Source organism: Tachyglossus aculeatus, chromosome 6 (assembly GCF_015852505.1).
Source record: "Tachyglossus aculeatus isolate mTacAcu1 chromosome 6, mTacAcu1.pri, whole genome shotgun sequence".
NCBI classification, from domain to species: domain Eukaryota; kingdom Metazoa; phylum Chordata; class Mammalia; order Monotremata; family Tachyglossidae; genus Tachyglossus; species Tachyglossus aculeatus.
The window spans coordinates 43,144,318-43,163,721 of NC_052071.1; the positions used below are offsets into that span (position 1 = coordinate 43,144,318).

At 46.3% G+C, this 19,404-nt stretch overlaps 1 protein-coding gene across 4 annotated transcripts in view; it reads right to left on the reverse strand.

The window, feature by feature from the left end:
- CLCN5 (chloride voltage-gated channel 5) overlaps positions 1-19,404 on the reverse strand; it is a 139,987-nt gene that overhangs the window by 51,043 nt on the left and 69,540 nt on the right. Inside the window, exon 1 of one of the 4 annotated variants that reach the window (XM_038748025.1) lies at positions 8,510-8,627. The exons of the other annotated variants lie outside the window; for them this stretch is intronic. Coding sequence (XP_038603953.1) covers positions 8,510-8,528 — 19 coding nt within the window. The 5' untranslated portion in view covers positions 8,529-8,627. Of the gene's footprint in view, positions 1-8,509; positions 8,628-19,404 lie in introns of those variants that run through there. 4 annotated transcript variants of the gene reach the window in all.

Sequence of the window (19,404 nt, forward strand, 5' to 3'; positions counted from 1 at the left end):
GCATCCAACAGAAACTCCTTACCATCGGCTTTAAGGCACTCAATCACTTTGTCCCCTCCTACCTTATCTCCCGGGTTTCCTGTTACAGTCCGGCATGTTCACTTCGCTCCTCTAACAGCAGCCTCGTTGCTGTACTTCGATCTCATTTATCTCGCTGCCGACCCCTCGCCCACGTGCCCGCCTCTGGGGCGGGACTCCCTCCCCCTTGATATCCCCAGATGATCGCTCTCCCCACCGTCTTATTAAAAATCCCATCTCCTCCAAGAAGTCTTTTCCGACTAAGCCCTCATTTCCCCTATTCCCAGCCCCTTCTGCATCACTCTTGAGCTTGGATTTGTACCCTTTATTCACCCCACAACACTCACGTTCATATACGTGATTTATACGAATGTCCGTCTCCCCCTCTAGACCGCAAACTCCTTGTGGGCAGGGAACATGCCTACCAACTGTGGTATTGCATTCTCCCAAGGACTGAGTCACTCTCAGGGTCACATCTGGAAAATTTCCAGTACTCTACCAGTCTTGGCTACCGGAGGGAGAGTCAAGCAGAGGTACCCACTCCATTTCTAGCTCGCCCATGGCTAGCGAGTGAAAGGCCACCTGCTGCAAGTCTAAACTCACCCATGCTGGGCAGCAGTGGCGTGGGAGAGAGTCGAGGACGGAGACCCAAACTTCCCGCGCGGTAGGAGGCCACGGTAAACCGTTTCCGTATTTTTACCAAGAAAACTCTGGATCCACTACCAGAATGACTGCGGATGGAGGTGGGGCATTCTGGGAGAGATGCGTCTGCGGTGTCGCCACGGTGGGAGGGAAACAACTCGACGGCATAAGACAAGACAAGCACTGAGTACAGTGTTCTGCTCACAGTAAGCACTCAATATAATACGACTGACTGGAATAATCAATCAATTTATTGAGCACTTACCGTGTGCAGAGCACTGTACTAAGCGCTTGGGAAGTACAAGAATAAAGTCATGACGGAGATTTTCTGGGTCTGTTCGGGAGAAGACTGTACACTCACCTCTAATTCGAACTGCAGCAGCGCTGGAGATGACAAAAGACAGCTAATGAACAGATCTCAGGATAAAGGAAGGAGGAAGAAGGGAGGTCAGTGACTTTATTCCCGGATCGCTTGTGGTCTCTATCAGTAGTAAGCCAAAGTGCTGCTGTGGGACAAAGTGGGCGGCGGAGATGGATCCGCAGAGAGGGGAGAGTACTGCAGCTTGTGCAACACACGAGAAGGACGGTCCACTGGAAGTGGTGAGAGATTTGGGGGCCACAGAGACACACCGGTCGTCACCAGATGAGAAATGGAGAGCAGAAGAAAAGCCGGCCAGTCCGCGCTCCCAACAGCGGTATTTATTGAGCTCCTTGAGCGCATCGGTAGCAAGCCGACTAGGACCCGAGCTCTAATTCCACCTCCGCCACTTGTCTGCCAGATCACCTTGGGCAAATCACTTTACTTCTCTGGGCCTCAGTTCCCTCATCTGTAAAACGGGGATGAAAACTGGGAGCCCCACGTGGGACAGGGACTGTATCCAAACTGATTAGCTCATATAATAATAATAATGGCATTTATTAAGCGCTTACTATGTGCAAAGCACTGTTCTAAGCGCTGGGGAGGTTACAAGATGATCAGGTTGTCCCACGGGGGGCTCACAGTCAATCCCCGTTTTACAGATGAGGGAACTGAGGCCCAGAGAAGTGAAGTGACTTGCCCAGAGTCACACAGCTGACAATTGGCGGAGCCGGGGTTTGAACCCCTGACCTCTGACTCCAAAGCCCGGGCTCTTTCCACTGAGCCATGCTGTATCTACTCCAGTGCTTAGTCCAGTGCCTGGCACATAGTAAGCACTTAACCAATGCCATTAAAAAAAAAAACAAAAGGAGCATCGTGCTGCCAAGGGGCAAGGATTTGGAAGCGAGGGATTCTGTAATCTTCTGGGAAATCCTGCATTCCGACCGATTCAGCATTCCTTAGTTTGGATGACAATGAGAAAGCGGTGGTGAATGCATAACAGGGCTGACCCTCCTTCTTCGAACATTACTTCATGTGGCTTTGAAGATGTTCAGGTGATATCACAATATTAAATATTTTCCAAGGAAATCCAATAACTTTTAGGGCTACTTGTTTAATACCTAAGTGAAAGGGAGACCAAACTGTATTTTTTTTTTCGACACCAGCATTTGCTTCTACGGTTGGCCAACCCCCCAAACAGCCTCTTGACAAATAATAATTACAATTGTGGTATTTGTTAAGCTCTTACTACATGCCGGGCACTGTCCTAAGCACTGAGGAGGCTACAAGTTTGTCCGGTTGAACACAGTCCCTGTCCTGCATGGGGCTCACAGTTTTACCCCCCTTTTTACAGATGAGGTAACTGAGGCACAGAGAAGTGAAGTGACTTGCCCAGGGTCACACAGCAGACAGGTGAGGGGGTCAGGATTAGAACCCAGGTCCTTCTGACTCCGAGGCCCATGCTCTATCCAACTAGGCCATGCTTCTAGACTGCGAGCCCGTTGTTGGGGAGGGATTGTCTCTATCTGTTGCTGAATTGTACTTTCCAAGCACTTAGTACAGGGCTCTGCACACAGTAAGTGCTCAATAAATACGACTGAAGAATGAATGAATACTGCTTCCATTGAAGATGGAGCCTAGATGCATTTTCTTTTGCAGAGGTTCCTTAAAGAACAATAAAAGCCAAGTTAATACTCGGCCCTTTTAAAGGATTATGCCCCCAAACCAAATGCTGTCACTCTGTAGCTACCAATTCTGTTATATTGTACTCTTCTAGGGGCTTAGTACATAAGGAATGTCTTAAATTGTTTCAGTGTGTAGGCATGGCCTCTTGCTGTGCATTGAACAAAAATTTTTCTCTAGATTTAGTTAAATTAATGTAGCCCAATAAACTCCATATTGTTTGTTACTACTGTAGTACGTAAGTGCTTAGAAGGTGTGAAACACTGTTCTAAATGCTGGGGTAGGTAGGGACCGTCTCTATATGTTGCTGACTTGTACTTCCCAGGAGCTTAGTACAGTGCTGTGCACACAGTAAGCGCTCAATAAATACGACTGAATGAATGAATGAATGAAAGTAAATGAGGTCGGACACAATCCCTGCCTTACAGTCACAGAAGGAAGGAGAACAGTTTTAAAATCCCCATTTTACAGGTGAGGAAACTGAGGACCAGTGAAGTGACTCGCCCAAGGTCACACAGCAGGCCACTGGCATGGCGGGATTTGAACTCGTGACCTGTCTCCCAAGGTCCATGCTCTTCCCTTTAGGTCATGCTGCTCTTCCTTGTTGACTAGCGAACTGAGAGAAGCAGCATGGCTCAGTGGAAAGAGCCTGGGCTTGGGAGTCAGAGGTCATGGGTTCAGATCCCGGCTCCGCCGCTTAATAATAATAATGATGGCATTTATTAAGCGCTTACTATGTGCAAAGCACTGTTCTAAGCGCTGGGGAGGTTACAAGGTGATCAGGTTGTCCCACGGGGGGCTCACAGTCTTAATCCCCATTTTACAGATGAGGTAACTGAGGCACAGAGAAGCTAAGTGACTTGCCCAAAGTCACATAGCTGACAAGTGGAGGAGCCGGGTTTTTGAACCCATGACCTCTGACTCCAAAGCCCGTGCTTTTTCCACTGAGCCACGTTGCCGCTTGTCAGCTTACGTGACTTTGGGCAAGTCACTTCACTTCTCTGGGCCTCAGTTATCTCATCTGTAAAATGGGGATTAAGATTGTGAGCCCCACATGGGACAACCTGATCACCTTGTATCCTCCCCAGTGCTTAGAACAGTGCTTTGCACATAGTAAGCACTTAAATACCAAAATTATTATTATTATTATTATTCTCTACCCACAGTAAGCACTCAATAAATACCACTGATGGAAACCCTTAATCCTTTCACAAGACACGTAATCAATGAATCAATTCATTCATTCAATCGTATTTATTAAGCGCTTACTGTGTGCAGAGCACTGTACTAAGCGCTTGGGAAGTACAACTTGGCAACATATAGGGACGGTCCCTACCCAACAGTGGGCTTACAGTCTAGAAATGGTATTGAGAGCTTACTCGGTGCAGAACACTGTGATCCAGGCTTGGGAAAGTACAATGCAGTCGACTTGAAAGGATTCTGAACACTGTTTGCTAGGTTTTGAGAATTTTTTCATGTACCATTTTTCCTCCCTTCCCGCCGGTCAGATGATTACAGGGAGTTAAATTCCAGGCACCTGATTTAGAATTAGACTTGCAGTTCAGTAATGATTAAAAGCTTACAGTAAGTACGATGATAGGTACAGGGTAAAGGGAACACAAAGAAATGCAAAGAGAGAACCAAAAAAAAAAAATTGCCGAGAATCATCACTGATGATCGACGCTAAGGGAAAAAGTCAAAAGTTGAGCATAAATTCCTAGAATAAGCCCAGCTGGAATCCAAACCGTTCTCCCCTTTTCCACAAATACTTTTTCCTATATCCTAAACTACTATTGGGAGAATTTTTCCCCAAATCCCTGCTTGTTAACGTGAACGCAAACGTTCAGCCCGCTCCCTCAGTAATGCTTTCCCCAACTGGAAAGGAGGTGATTTCTGATCTCCTCCTTTCCTATCAGTACCAAAAACAAAAAGTTCCCCCCAAAAGTAGCTCCTCAAAATGAGCAAATTGCTCTATTGCCTATAGGGCTCACTTCAAAACATGCTTCTCCAAGATTATAAAGTCTACCAGTAAAACCAGAACAGCACTGGGCAATTCTACTCAACCAGAACCGAGTTACCCACTGGCTAACACTGGGCAAATCGCAACCTACTTCAAATTACCCGTCTGCTCTGGCTTTAAATCAATCAGCGCTATTTACTGAGTGCTTACTGTGTTCAGAGTGCTGTACTAAGCGCTTAGCTTCACAGGGGGTTGGGAGGGATATCAGCCTAGAAGGAAATGCAGCACACGATAACCGATCAATCCGTCGCATTTATGGCAGGCTTACTGCGTGCAAAACACTGTACTACGCACTTGGGATAGTACAGTGCAACACAGTTGGGAGATATTTTCCCCCGCCCAAGACATTCTGGGTTCAAATCCCGATTCTGCCAGTTGTCTGCTGTGTGATCTTGGGGAAGTCACTTCACTTCTCTGGGCCTTCCTTACCTCATCTGTAAAATGGGGATTAAGACTGTGAGCCCCATGTAGGACTCCGTGATTAGCTTGTATCTACCCCAGCCCTTATTACTGGGCCTGGCACATAGTAAGTGCTTAATAATAATAATAATAATAATAAACACCCCCCCCCCCCACCCCCAAGCTCTGCCACAAAAACCCGAGTTTACAGTCTAGAGGGATGCACAGAAACCAACACAGATAACACATTAATAATGCATCTATTGCCGGGAACTGTAAACCCAATATGCTGTTCTATCTTATCGTGTCTGCGGGACCCCGGCTGGAAATGATGCGAACATCATCATCATCAATCGTATTTATTGAGCGCTTACTATGTGCAGAGCACTGTACTAAGCGCTTGGGAAGTACAAATTGGCAACATATAGAGACGGTCCCTACCCAACAGTGGGCTCACACATGAGCTGTGTCGTCACCAGCCCTTGGAGATGGGAAATCAGTCCTTTAGCGGATGAGTCGATAGGGAGTGATTTCCTGACGAGCAGGCGTTTCTGACAATATCGGGTGCTTTTTCATGACCCCTCCCATTAAATTGGGCCATTTTCCCGCAAGTCACTTTGGGCCAAATGTTCCACGAAGAAGAAAAGAAGAGGAAAGCCTATTTGATTTGAAACTGGGGTTTGACAGTGATAGTCCTGCGGTGATCATCAAAACGCGGAGCCGTGATAGGAGAGTCTCTCAAGTTCCCACTTCCCCTCTCCATCCCCCCCATCTTAACTCCTTCCCTTCCCCACAGCACCTGTATATATGTATATAGGTTTGTACATATTTATTACTCTATTTATTTATTTTACTTGTACATATCTATTCTATTTATTTTATTAGTATGCTTGGTTTTGTTCTCTGTCTCCCCCTTTTAGACTGTGAGCCCACTGTTGAGTAGGGACTGTCTCTATATGTTGCCAATTTGTACTTCCCAAGCTCTTAGTACAGTGCTCTGCACACAGTAAGCGCTCAATAAATACGATTGATGATGATGATGCACACCTCCCGCGATTTTCCCAGCTTACTGACCCAAAGAAGGCTTGATCCATCATCATCATCATCAATCGTATTTATTGAGCGCTTACTATGTGCAGAGCACTGTACTAAGCACTTGGGAAGTACAAATTGGCAACATATAGAGACAGTCCCTACCCAACAGTGGGCTCACAGTCTAAAAGGGGGAGATCCACTGAGGCAGCTGCTGGCAAAGGGGGATTTTCTGCCCAGATGGCAAATTGGACGACTTGGCTTCTCTCCTACCCCACGACTCACCTTGAGATCATCCCTCCCATGTTGAATAAGGGGGAAGGGGTGTCACCACGAGAAATTCCAATCAATTCAGCATTTTTAACCACGATTGGGTGCAAAAAAAAAAAATTCAGCTTTGCAGGTTGGTCAAATGAACAACCCTTTTGATATTTTCAAAGTCTTCCCCCAAAAGGTGGCAGGGAGGTGGGGGGGATAAAGAATTAGCCCAGGCTGTTTTGTTGGTTTTTTTTTTTTTGAGGGGGGAGGTTTTTTGAGGGAGGTTGGCCGCAACGGGGAGAAGGAAGGTGCACAGACAGTTGAGGATGTGGGTTCTAATCCCGGCTCTGCCACTTGTCTGCTGTGTGACTTTAGGCAAGCCACTTAACTTCTCTGGGCCTCAGTCACCTCGTCTGCAAAATGGGGATTAAGGCTGTGAGCCCTATGTGGGATGACCTGATTACCTTGTATCTACCCCAGCACTTAGAACAGTGCTTGGCACATAGTAAGTGCTTAACAAATACTATTATTATTATTATTATTATTACCACAGGGCTCTCCCCCCTGCCGGCCACTGCGTGGGCCGGCCTTTGGAAAGGTCACCCGTGGTGACCGTGCCAAAGACAGGGTGGGCGTGCGGAGTAAAAAGACCAGAAGGCAGAACGGGGGTGGAGAGGATTCTGAAACAAATCGCCTTTGTTGACATTTCCAGGTCACCTCCCATCCCTCCCACCCTGTTGCCCCCCAAGAAACTGTCTGGGGGAAGAACATGCCCTTGCTCTCGCGGGTCTGCAGCTGCTCCATCGGCGATCGGAGGCAGGATGCTTCCATCCATCCATCAATCATATTTATTGAGCGCTTACTGTGTGCTGAGCACTGGACTAAGCGCTTGGGAAGTCCATGTTGGCAACATATAGAGACCCAACAGTGGGCTCACAGTCTAAAAGGGGGAGACAGAGAACAAAACCAAACAGACTAACAAAATAAAATAAATAGAAGAGATATGTACAAGTAAAATAAATAGAATAATCAATCAATCATATTTATTGAGCGCTTACTGTGTGCACAGCACTGTACTAAGCGCTTGGGAAGTCCAAGTTGGCAACATATAGAGACGGTCCCTACCCAACAGTGGGCTCACAGTCTAAAAGGGGGAGACAGAGAACAAAACCAAACAGACTAACAAAATAAAATAAATAGAATAGACATGTACAAGTAAAATAAATAGAATAATCAATCAATCATATTTATTGAGCGCTTACTGTGTGCAGAGCACTGTACTCAGCGCTTGGGAAGTACAAGTTGGCAACATATAGAGATGGTCCCTACCCAACAGTGGGCTCACAGTCTAAAAGGGGGAGACAGAGAACAAAACCAGACTAACAAAATAAAATAAATAAAATAGACATGTACAAGTAAAATAAATAAATAAAATAATCAATCAATCATATCTATTGAGCGCGTACTGTGCGCAGAGCACAGTACTAAGCGCTTGGGAAGTCCAAGTCGGCAACATATAGAGACAGTCCCTACCCAACATTGGGCTCACAGTCTAAAAGGGGGAGACAGAGAACAAAACCAAACAAAATAAAATAAATAGAATAGATATGTACAAGTAAAATAAATAAACAGAATAATCAATTAATCAATCATATTTATTGAGCGCTTACTGTGTGCAGAGCACTGTACTCAGCGCTTGGGAAGTACAAGTTGGCAACATATAGAGACACATGCCCAGGCTCTCGATGAGCCAAGCCAGGAAGGCGAGGAGAGAGGGAGGGAAGCAGGCATTGGGATGGGGGGAGAAATCATCATCAAACATCATCAATCGTATTTACTGAGCGCTTACTATGTGCAGAGCACTGTACTAAGCGCTTGGGAAGTACAAACTGGCAACATATAGAGACAGTCCCTACCCAACAGTGGGCTCACTCGCACCGAGAAGGACGCTCCCTGGCCCGTTCCACGCTCCCTGATCTCTCTCCTCCCTGACGGTCAGCCTTCTTGGGGCTCTAGAAAGAGGGGGACGGCAGATTGAGCCCCCTCCCCAGCCCCCCACGGCAGCACAATCCACTCTGCGCTGAAAGTGATGCACTTACCTTTCCTTGCTGCAATCATCTGCACCGCTCCGCCCCAGGACCCTCCGCAGCCTACACTGGGGTGGTCCAAAGGCGTACATCTGGATGCCAGAGCCCCCCCATCCTCTTTTCCCTGGTGTGAGGGAGCCCCCGGCTGCATTCCTAGTCGGGAGGCATCGCCCACTCCCCTCGCTGATGTCACTGGCCCAGTCACATGACCCGAACCTTGGACCAGAGCTTGGGAAAAGACGGGATTTCAACGAGGGGCCTTAAAGATGCAGTCTCCTTCAAGGGCTTGGAAACCTGGGCGGTGGTGGTGCGGAGCCAACGGGGAATCTGCACCCCAAAACCATCTCCAGATTCCAGTCTCACTGGGCAGACACCTTGGGAGCTCAAGGAATCTAAATGGATAAATGCGGTTAAAGGCTTTCGCGAAATATCACAAAATTGCACTCGGGGGTTTTCAAAAAAACACCGCGCGGGCTCGTGAAAATCAACCGGGGAAGCAGCGGGGCCTATTGGAAAGGGATCTGGGGGTCAGAGGACCTGGGTTCTAATTCCAGCTCTGCCACTTGTTTGCTGTCTGATCTTGGGCAAGTCACTTCACCTCTCTGGGCCTCGGTTACCTCATCGGTCGAATGGGGATTAAGACCGTGAATCCCATGTGGGGCATGGTCTGCATCCAACCTGACAATAATAATAATAATGATGGCATTTGTTAAGCGCTTACTGTGTGCAAAGCACCGTTCTAAGCGCTGGGGAGGATACAAGGTAAGCGGGTTGTCCCACAGGGGGCTCATAGTCTTAATCCCCATTTTACAGATGAGGTCACTGAGGCACAGAGCAGTTAAGTGACTTGCCCAAAGTCACACAGCCGACAGAAGCAGCGTGGCTCAATGGAAAGAGCCCGGGCTTTGGAGTCAGAGGTCATGGGTTCAAATCCCAGCTCCACCCATTGTCAGCTGTGTGACTGTGGGCAAGTCACTTAACTTCTCTGGGCCTCAGTTCCCTCATCTGTAAAATGGGGATTAAGACCGGGAGCCCCCCGTGGGACAACCAGATCACCTTGTAACCTCCCCAGCGCTTAGAACAGTGCTTTGCACATAGTAAGCGCTTAATAAATGCCATCATTTATGGCATTATGGAGAAGCAGCATGGCTCAGTGGAAAGAGCGCGGGCTTTGGAGTCAGAGGTCAGGGGTTCAAATCCCGGCTCCGCCCATTGTCAGCTGTGTGACTTTGGGTAAGTCACTTCACTTCTCTGGGCCTCAGTTACTTCATCTGTAAAATGGGGATTAAGACTGTTAGCCCCCCGTGGGACAACCTTATCACCTTGTAACCTCCCCAGCGCTTAGAACAGTGCTTTGCACATAGTAAGCTCTTAATAAATGCCATTATTATTATTATTATTATTATTATCATTATTATTATTATTATTAAGTGGCAGAGCCAGGATTTGAACCCATGACCACTGACTCCAAAACCCGTGCTCTTTCCACTGAACCACGCTGCTTCCCAATGTACAATGTAACTGAGTTGGTAGTCATGTTCCCTGCCCACAATGAGCTTACAGTCTACAGACAAACAATCACATCAACAATTACCTAGATTAAAAATACAGTACCCCTGGGAGAATTGGACATATTGCTTCTAGAAACTACCAAAGGCCGAGTTTAGCTGCTCTAGGATTGTGTAGTTTCAAGGTTACGCAGAGCCTGAGAAGCCAGAAAAGCCACCTTGCATATGGATTCTTGCATATGCATTCCCAGGGAAACAACATGGTTTACTGGCCTGGAGTCCGAGGACCTGGGTTCTAATCTCAGCTCCATCACCTCCCCGCTGTGTGACCTTGGGTATGTGCTTAACTGCTCCGTGCCTGAGTTTCTAAACCTGCAAAATGGGGATTCGATACTTGTCCCTCCTACTTATTCTGTGAGCCCCATCTGCGACCTGATTATCTTGTATCTAATAATAATAATAATAATGACATTTATTAAGCGCTTACTATGTGCAAAGCACTGTTCGAAGCGCTGGGGAGGTTACAAGGTGATCAGGTTGTCCTACAGGGGGCTCACAGTCTTAATCCCCATTTTACAGTTGAGGTCACTGAGGCCCAGAGAAGTGAAGTGACTGGCCCAAAGTCACACAGCTGACAAGTGGCGGAGCCGGGATTTGATTTATCTACCCTAGCATTTAGTGCAGTGTTGGGCACCAATACTGTTATATTATTGCTTTTAGAGCTACAGAATGTGCTCCACATATGAGCACATATGATCCACAATTGATCCACCTATGATCGATATGATCCACAATTTAGGAGGAATCAAAACAAGTTTAGGCAGGTGCATGGCGTTTGATAATGTGTTCAGCCAGCACAACCTTCCTAGGCGGCCATAACTTGATTAATAGTAACCGTGTTTCAAACCTGAAGGTTTAGAATTAAGTTTCTGGTTTGTAAGTGCACACCTTGCTCAAACCTGAAGGTTTAGAATTAAGTTTCTGGTTTGTAAATGCACACCTTGCCAAAGGAGGAGGAGGAGGAGGAGGAGGAGAAAGGTTTAGCAAATACACCATTGACTGTATATCAGTGACTGGAAAATCCTGGAGAAGCCCGTGCCACCATAAAGAGGGTATTTCAAGGCTTAACCAGCTTACCGTTGGCCATAAAACAGTTTAAGACCTCAACAGAAAGATGGTTTGTGCCTAAGAAAGTTTACACCCCAATTTGAATCCTGGAAGCTTAAACCAGAAAAAAAAAAACTCCGGAGCACGGAAAACTGCAGTAGGGTGACGGGGAAAATGAACAATCCTGAAACTTCAACATTTAAGCCTCTGAAATTGAGTGCTCTAAAACCAAGGTCCAAAAGTCATTTAATTAATTCCCTGACATGCTGACGTTTCTTGTACAGTCACAAGACACAATTAAACAAACCCTTGAAATGGTAGAAGAAAAGTCTACCTTGAAAACTTCATGTTAATCACTTACCAACGCGCGGTTAGATATTTATCTGGGGGCCCCAATGGTCACTGATTAAATGAAGGGGTTTAACCGCTAACAGATAGAAAGAAATGAGGGAAAGGAAGACGCTTTTGAATCGCGATCTAAAATCCGGGCCTTTTACCACCGCTGTTTGAGAAGACACTTCTTGGCCTGTCCTTATGAAAATCATTCATTACGCAAGTGGTCATGAGATGACCCTGTCAGTGCATTTCCCATTGATACTTACATACGCGCTACGTGTTCGGATAAGCGCTCTTACAGGCTGTGGATCATCCCCCCCATCGCTGATGGTGATGGGAAAGAGCCAGGATAATCGGTCTGGACACAGTCCCTGGTATGGGTATGCGAGTATGGGAGGCGGAGGATAAGAGTGGAAACTTTCTCACTCTTCACCACACTCATCCTGCCATTGCTGCAGTCATTCATTTATCCACTCATTCGATCACATTCATTGAGCGCTTACTGCGTGCAGAGAACCATACTGAGTGCTTGGAAAAGTACACTACACTGTGTAGACTGTGAGCCCGCTGTTGGGTAGGGACTGTCTCTATATGTTCCCAATTTGTACTTCCCAAGTGCTTAGTACAGTGCTCTGCACATAGTAAGCGCTCAATAAATACGATTGATGATGATGATGATGAACAATAAACAGTGACATTCCCCTTCCTCCCCGCCCCATCTCCCCCGCCTTACCTCCTTCCCCTCCCCACAGCACCTGTATATATGTATATATGTTTGTATGGATTTATTACTCTATTTTATTTGTACATATTTATTCTGTTTTGTTAATATGTTTGGTTTTGTTCTCTGTCTCCCCCTTCTAGACTGTGAGCCCGCTGTTGGGTAGGGACCGTCTCTAAATGTTGCCAATTTGTACTTCCATAGTGCTTAGTACAGTACTCTGCACACAGTAAGCGCTCAATAAATACGATTGAATGAATGAACGAATGAATTCCCCGCCCAAAATGATCTTATAGCCTAGAGGGGGAAGACAGACATCAATACAATTAAATAAAATGACAGATATGGACATAAGTGCTGTGGGGTGGGGAGGGGGGAAAGAGTAGAGGGAGCAAGTCTCAGGGTAACATAGAAGGGAGTGGGAGATGAGAAACAACGTGGCTCAGTAGGAAAGAGCCCGGGCTTTGGAGTCAGAGATCATGGGTTCGAATCCCAGCTCTGCCAATTGTTAGCTGTGTGACTTTGGGCAAGTCACTTCACTTCTCTGGGCCTCAGTTACCTCATCTGTAAAATGGGGATTAAGACTGTGAGCCCCACGAGGGGCAACCTGATCACCTTGTCACCTCCCCGGCGCTTAGAACAGTGTTTTGCACATAGTAAGTGTTTAATAAATGCCATCATTATTATTATTATTATTATTATTATTATGAGGAAAAGTGGGGCTTTGTTGGGAAGACCTCTTGGAGGAGGTGTGTCTTCAATAAGGCTCTGAGGGGGTTGGAAAGTCATTGTCTGGTGGATTTGAGGAGGGAGAGCGTTCCAGGCCAGAGGCAGGCTGTGGGTGAGGGGTCGGTGGCAAGACAGGCCAGATAGTAATAATAATAATAATAATGATGGCATTTGTTAAGCGCTTACTATGTGCAAAGCACTGTTCTAAGCACTGGGGGGATACAAGGTGATCAGGTTGTCCCACGGGGGGCTCACAGTCTTAACCCCCATTTTACAGATGAGGGAACTGAGGCTCAGAGAAGTTAAGTGACTTGCTCAAGGTCACACAGCAGACATGTGGCGGAGATGGAGGCCCAGTGAGAAGAACTAGCACTAGAAGGTTAGCACCGTTGCAGCCACTGCCACCCAAAGAGGTTGAAGACAGAGACAAAAGTAATAACAACAACAATTGGGGTATTTGTTAAGCGCCTACTACGTGCCAGGCTGGGATGCGTACAAGCAGATGGGGTTGGACACAGTCCCTGTCCCACAAGGGGCTCGCAGTCTCGTGACCTTGGGGGGGTGAATATCTCTCTTCCCTCGTCCCCCTCTCCATCCCCCGCATCTCACCTCCTTCCCTTCCCCACAGCACCTGTATATACGTATATACGTTTGTACATATTTATTACTCTATTTATTTATTTTACTTGTACCTATCTATTCTACTTATTTTATTTTGTTAGTATGTTCGGTTTTGTTGTCCGTCTCCCCCTTCTAGACTGTGAGCCCACTGTTGGGTAGGGACCGTCTCTATATGTTGCCAGCTTGGACTTCCCAAGCGCTTAGTCCAGTGCTCTGCACACAGTAAGTGCTCAATAAATACGATTGATTGATTGATTGATTAATGGTGGCCCTCCAGGTGCTTGCCTTCCCACACTGGTAGTTTTTCCAGGGCACCCCCCGGCCCCTGACCCCAAGCACATCTCCTCCACCCTCTCTGAGGACATTTTCCTTAATATCGCGGGACGCAACATCCAGGGCACCCATGACTCTCAAACCCAGGCTCTTTCTAAACCACGCCGCTTCTCCAATTTCATTCTCTATTTCTATTCTCTATTTCATTCCCTCTCATCTCACCTTGTAACCTCCCCAGCGTTTAGAACAGTGCTCTGCACATAGTAAGCGCTTAATAAATGCCATTATTATTATAACGCAAAGTTACTCATCTTATGTGTTTCTCTCATAAGCGTGATGTTGTTTTGGTTTTCCCTGTCATGACCCCTTTACTAGACCAAACCTGGCAGAAACATCCAGGAACCAAAAGGACGGGTCCCTATCTTTCCAAAAGAATAACACCGGTAAGAAAAAGCCAAGTAGGCCAAGGTGGATGAGCTGCAAATGTCTGAATTGTGTTACAAAAATCCTATAGAATGCATGGTTTTAAATACGTATTTTATACAGAAAAGCCGTGAGCTTTCAGTGGAAGTGAAATGAAACAACCGCGTCACACTGCCCACGAAGAGGGTGAAGAAAAGTCTCACCCCACGGGGGGGAAGCCTTCCAACGCAGCGCTCGGTACAGTGCCTTGCACATAGTAAGCGCTTAAGGAATACCATAATAATAATTATTATTATTATCCCACTTGGAATGGGATCATGGAAGTCTCGCTGAATAAAACAGGGTGTAGTGTAACCCTGTAATAATAAATGTCATTATTATTATTATTATTATTATTATTATTATTATTAGTGAATACAGCACGGGCTGGGAGTCAAAAGGGCGTGAGTCCTATTCCTGGCTCCGCCACTTGTCTGCCGTGTGGCCTTGGGCAATTCACTCCACTTCTCCGGGCCTCAGTTACCTCATCTGCAAAATGGGGATTGAGAACTGTCGGTGAGCCCCACGTTGGCCCTCCCTCCTCACATCCGCCAAACTCTGTGTGCTCTGCACACAGTAAGTGCTCAATAAATATGATTGATGATGAAACTAGCTCTCTTCCTCCCTTCAAAGCCTTACTGAGAGCTCACCTCCTCCAGGAGGCCTTCCCACACTCAGCCCTTTTCCTCTGCTCCTCCTCCCCTCCCCATCGCCCCGACTCCCACCCTCTGTTCTTCTCCACCCCACAGCACTTGTGTATATTTATATATATTTAGTACAGTGCTCTGCACATAGTAAGCGCTCAATAAATACGATTGATGATGATGATGATTATTCTATTTCTTTTATTAATGATGTGTATATATCTTAATTCTATTTATCTATTTTGATGCTACTGATGCCTCTGTACTTGTTTTGTCATCCGTCTCCCCCTTCTAGACTGTGAGCCCGTTGTTGGGTAGGGATCGTCTCTATCTGTTGCCGAATTGTACTTTCCAAGCGCTTAGTCCAGTGCTCAGCACACAGTAAGCGCTCAATAAATACAACTGAAGGAATGAATTTCATGAATGAGTGAGTGAACGGCAGGGACTGTGTCCAACCTGATTTGCTTATATCCACGCCAGGCCTTACTGGCACATAGTAAGCGTTTAACAGGCTATTATTAAATCAATATTATTTATTTATTTAAAGTTATTAAATAAATACAGTTATTATTAAAGAGTCAGCAGGGTAAATGGCGAGGCCTTAGCCCACACGTCAGGTGGGAAATATTTCATTAAACAGTCTGAGAACAGAGAAGGCTGTATCTGAAGCTTTAACTACACAAAACCTATTGTGTGGTTTTCGGGCCTGCACTGCCGGGGGAAAACTCTGTGTGGAATACAAATGTGTTTCTCTCATAAGCGTGATGTTGTTTTGGTTTTCCCTGTCATGACCCCTTTACTAGACCAAACCTGGCAGAAACATCCAGGAACCAAAAGGACTGGTCCCTATCTTTCCAAAAGAATAACACCGGTAAGAAAAAGCCAAGTAGGCCAAGGTAGACGAGCTCCAAACGTCTGAATTGTGTTACAAAAATCCTATAGAATGTATGGTTTTAAATACGCATTTTATACAGAAAAGCCATGAGCTGCAGGTGGCACACACACATACACAACACACACACCAGGAATTATGACCCATTTTCCACTTTCTTTGCAAAATTACTTGAAAAATATCCGATTCTAAATTCTTTTTTTTACAGTTTTATTTACTAAAATCCCTTCCCGCGTCTCCTCTCCTCTCCATCTTTTCTTTTTTCCTCTCCTGTTAGTTCCTCTTGTTCATGTTCTTTTCAACCCAGTCTGCCCCACTCACATCATGCATAATTTATTTATTCTTTCCTCATAAATCAATAGCTCCAACCATCTGGAGAGAGTCATTTATACTGTTCCTCCTTTGGATTCCTTCCAGTATGTCCTTTTATTTCTATTATTGCAGTGCCCAATACCAAGGGTTGTGTTTCTATACCACAAGAATCACGTCAAGGGGAGTTACCAAATTATCTTCTCATTAGGTGATCCTTTACCAAAGAATTAAATCAGGTTGCACTATTCTGAATGAAAACCATTCGTGAGGTCACATCACTAATCAAGTCTCCTTAGTAGAAGGTGGGGAGGGAATAGAGAGTCAGTCAGTGGCATTTATTGAGCGTTTACTGTGGGCAGAGCTCTGTACTAAGCGCTTGGGAAAGTGTGGTACAACAGAGTTGGTGGACAGACTCCCTGCCCACATGAGTCTGGTTTCTAGAGGGGGAGACAGACATTAATATAAATCGTTTAAAGATAAGTACAGGGCACCGTGAATATCCAGGACCCAAACGTTGCAGAGCTAAGTACTTAGAGGACCCGGGAGAATAGTCATTTTAAATGAAAAATGAATTAGATGAGGCCTAGAACAGTTATCAGAGTGTTGGGAAGGAGAGGACAGGAGGGAAGGGAGGCAAGGAGGAGCGGGAAATCAGGTTTCCTGGGTTCAAGCCGCAGAGTTGTCACTGTCTATCTCTACGACCTTGGGCAAATCAGACTTTACTAGCCTACTTCCTCATCTGCCAAATGAGGCTCGTTAATACGTCACCCACCTACCTCATTTTATCTTGGTGTGCCAAATAAAAGCACTTCATTTGTCGGCATGAATGCTACCCAATTCTTTATTCACTCAATCATATTTACTGAGTGCTACTGCGTGCAGAGCACTGCACTAAGCATTTGGGAGAGGACAATATAACAGTAAACAGAGGTATTCCCTGCCTTAGTACGGTGCTCTGCACATAGTAAGCGCTCAATAAATACGATTGATGATGAACAAAGATAACCCTTGAGAAAATTTCCCGTTTCTTTTTGAGGGTTAACACAGATGTCATTCATTTCCACTTGGCGAAGACTGCGGATAGGTGAAATTTAAACTGAAGCTACCTATTAATACAAGCCAGACGTTCACTCAATTTCAATCAATCAATCAATTGTATTTATGGAGCGCTTACTGTGTGCAGAACACTGTACTAAGCACTTGGGAAGTACAAGTTGGCAACATATAGAGACAGTTCCTTCTCCAAAAGCTCAAATGACGAACAAATACTCCGTGATGATGATGACGGCATTTGTTAAGCGCTTACTAAGTGCCAAGCACTGTTCTAAATGCTGGGGTAGATACAGGATAATCAAGCTGTCCCACGTGGGGCTCGCAGTCTTAATCCCCATTTTACAGATGAGGTAACAGGCACAGAGAAGTGAAGTGACTTGCCCAAAGTCACACAGCTGGCAGGTGGCAGAGCCGGGATTAGAACCCACAACCTCCGAGTCCCAAGCCTGGGCTCTTTCCACCAAGCCACGCTGCTTTGATCTGTGTTGTTTGAGCTGATCCTGTGACAAGATCCCCGTTTACGATCCCTGTCCTCAAACCTTCCCGATAAATCCAAGTGATTCTCTTTGCCCTGAGTGCGACGGCCGAACCTAATTCGAAACACACCCGTGACATGAGAAGTGGTCCGTCAATCAACCGATCAGTGGTACTTATTGGGCGCTTACCATGAGCCGTGCACTATACTAACCGCTTGGGAGAGCGCGGTGCAACAGAGTCGACCGACAGGTTCCCTGCCCGCAACGAGCTTAGAGCCGTGAATAATAATAATAATAATAATGGCATTTATAAAGCGCTTACTATGTGCAAAGCACTGTTCTAAGCGCCGGGGAGGTTACAAGGTGATCTGTTTGTCCCACATGGGGCTCACGGTCTTCATCCCCATTTGACAGATGAGGTAACTGAGGCCCAGAGAAGTGAAGTGACTTGCCCAAAGTCACACAGCTGACAAGTGGCGGAGCCGGGGATTTGAACCCATGACCCCTGACTCCAAAGCCCGGGCTCTTTCCACTGAGCCACGCTGCTTCTCTTCGCTGCTTGCTGAAGGCAGCAAGGCACCGTGCTAAGAAGTCCTGGGAGTAGGGGAAATAGGACGCTCCCAAATTAATCCTCAACAGAGCAAGGTCTCCATCCCAGGAGGCCGTCACCTTGGATTGGACTGAACATCTGGTTTTTCCGCGCAGCAATGACCGCGTATTCCCAAGGGTGAGGAGGTGCGCACTGAAATTAAAGACGGTGGTACCCTCAAATACTAATAATGATTATGGTATTTGTTAAGCGCTTCCTAGAATTACCACAATTGTTATTACTTCTGTCTCTGCCTTCAACCTCGTCAACCTGGCATCTTGGATAGGCTCAACTCCTCTGCCCAACCATAAGGAACTTCGTTCGCCCACCGGAGCCTCGTCTCTCGGGAAGCGGCGTATCCTAGTAGCAAGAGCGTGGGCCCGGGAATCAGGAAATCTGGGTACTGATCCCGGCTCTGCCTTCTGCTTACAGTGCGGCTGCGTCTTGGTTTCCTCATCCGGAAAACGGGGGCTAAATACCTTGTCTCCTGCCCCTCCGAGACCGAGTCTCATGTCAGTCGGTCAATCGTATTTACTGAGCGCTTACTGTGTGCGGAGCACTGTACTAAGTGCTTGGGAGAATACAACAATAAAAAGACACTTCCCGCCCACGAGGAGCTTACCGTCTAGAAGGGGAGATGTGAGTCTGATCTGATTATCCTGTATCTTCCCCAGATCTTAGTAAAGTGCTTGGCACAGAATAAGTACTTATCTATATGTTGCCAATTTGTACTTCCCAAGCGCTTAGTACAGTGCTCTGCACATAGTAAGCGCTCAATAAATACGATTGATGATGATCTACCACATCGACTGCCATTATTAGTATTACTACAACTCTATTTGAACTTCTTATAGGGGGTTGTTAGTAGCCCCAAAGTTCAAGAAATGCCGGGGGATAGTTTGGAAAGGCAATGTGAAAAAGGACTGCAGTGACGGGAGGCAACTGGAAATTAAAGTTGATTCTACAGCTGTTGAAACTACAGTTTTCTTCTGAAAGGATGGCTCCGTTGGTCTTGGAAATGAGGCGCTTTACCACAAGCGACAGAGCAGCGTGGCTCAGTGGAAAGAGCCCAGGCTTTGGAGTGTGAACCCACTTTTAGACTGTGAACCCACTGTTGGGTAGGGACTGTCTGGATATGTTGCCAACTTGTACTTCCCAAGCGCTTAGTACAGCGCTCTGCACAC